At 41.1% G+C, this 1,121-nt stretch overlaps 1 protein-coding gene across 1 annotated transcript; it reads left to right on the top strand.

Moving 5' to 3' along the window:
- Positions 1-453: 453 nt before the first annotated feature.
- Positions 454-1,115, top strand: LOC108357548 (uncharacterized). Its single transcript, XM_017608624.1, has one exon. It carries the CDS (start codon positions 477-479, stop codon positions 852-854), a length of 378 nt encoding a protein of 125 aa, XP_017464113.1. The 5' UTR covers positions 454-476; the 3' UTR covers positions 855-1,115.
- The last annotated feature ends 6 nt before the right edge of the window (positions 1,116-1,121 follow it).

The raw sequence follows: 1,121 nt of genomic DNA on the forward strand, positions 1-1,121 counted from the left end.
TACATAACATATTTGCATGCACATACATATTATTATATTAATATATTATTATCATATTTGCTCAACAAATGTTTTACAGGAAACTCCAATAGTCTTGCGCACTTAGTTGACAACGAAATTCCCCTCTCCCAAATGGACATAATACCGCAAACACAAACAGCACAGATGCAACGTCAATTTCGACACCATAAAGATCGTGGTGCCCAATCGAACACAATCTCGAATCCTCCGGAAGGTGACAATGTCATCAGTAATTTTGTTGATTCGAACGCCTGCAACGGCGAAGATGTTGTCGAGATAGTTGGCAAAACTGAGGTTGTAGCTGCTGTCGCAGCAATCGCTGCTACAAGTCTGGCTCGAGAACGCCAAAATCGCTCAGGCAGCTATAGTAACTTATTTCACGCAGAAAGTGGATCGATGAGCACCAACATCCATATTGACAATAGNACACCAGTTTACATGTGTACTCAAACCTTATGGATGAGCAGAAACAGCATAAATTGTCATTGCAAATGAGCCAACAACAGCACAAACAAATACAAATAGCACAACAAAGTATTAAACCAACCAGTGCAATGATTTCGTCCGCATTATTAAATGACGATCTGGACTTGGACGATCCAGTTAGTGCGTCATTTGTTGCACACGAAAGCGTTGATTCAAGTTTCACAGCTTCTAACGGTATTGGAGGCGGAGGCGGCGGTTCCACTACTTTGAATGGCCTCAATCGTTTGCGTATACTAAACAACACAACCATGATAAATACAGCACTGGACTTAGATAGCTTAGATGGGTCCAGCTTAGGAAACAACTCCCAGTCATGCTTAGTCAAAGGAGCACCTCCAATACCTTAACCCAATTGATACCCAAAACTTACATTCTAAGTATCATAATGATGGACTAAAGAACGTCAGGGCCTGCGAGTGGCCGATAGATAACTCGTAACAGCCTTAATTTGATAGCACCTTCAAAGATTGAGAACTACCAGATGGCTTGTTGGAGGTGCATATGTGCCACCTATGTAATTCTGATAAGTTCCTAACTCAAAATTGCACTTGATCCATTTTTTAAATACACGGTAAGCTCTTAAATGTCCCAATTACTGTTTTTACGCGGTTCGA

This window comes from Rhagoletis zephyria, unplaced genomic scaffold (assembly GCF_001687245.7).
Source record: "Rhagoletis zephyria isolate East Lansing unplaced genomic scaffold, Rhagoletis_zephyria_1.1 Rzeph_scaffold_79772, whole genome shotgun sequence".
NCBI classification, from domain to species: Eukaryota; Metazoa; Arthropoda; class Insecta; order Diptera; family Tephritidae; genus Rhagoletis; species Rhagoletis zephyria.

What these genes read in the sequence shown, in the direction of transcription:
- LOC108357548 (XM_017608624.1), top strand. Translation starts at nt 477, where the DNA reads ATGGATGAGCAGAAACAGCATAAATTGTCATTGCAAATGAGCCAACAA.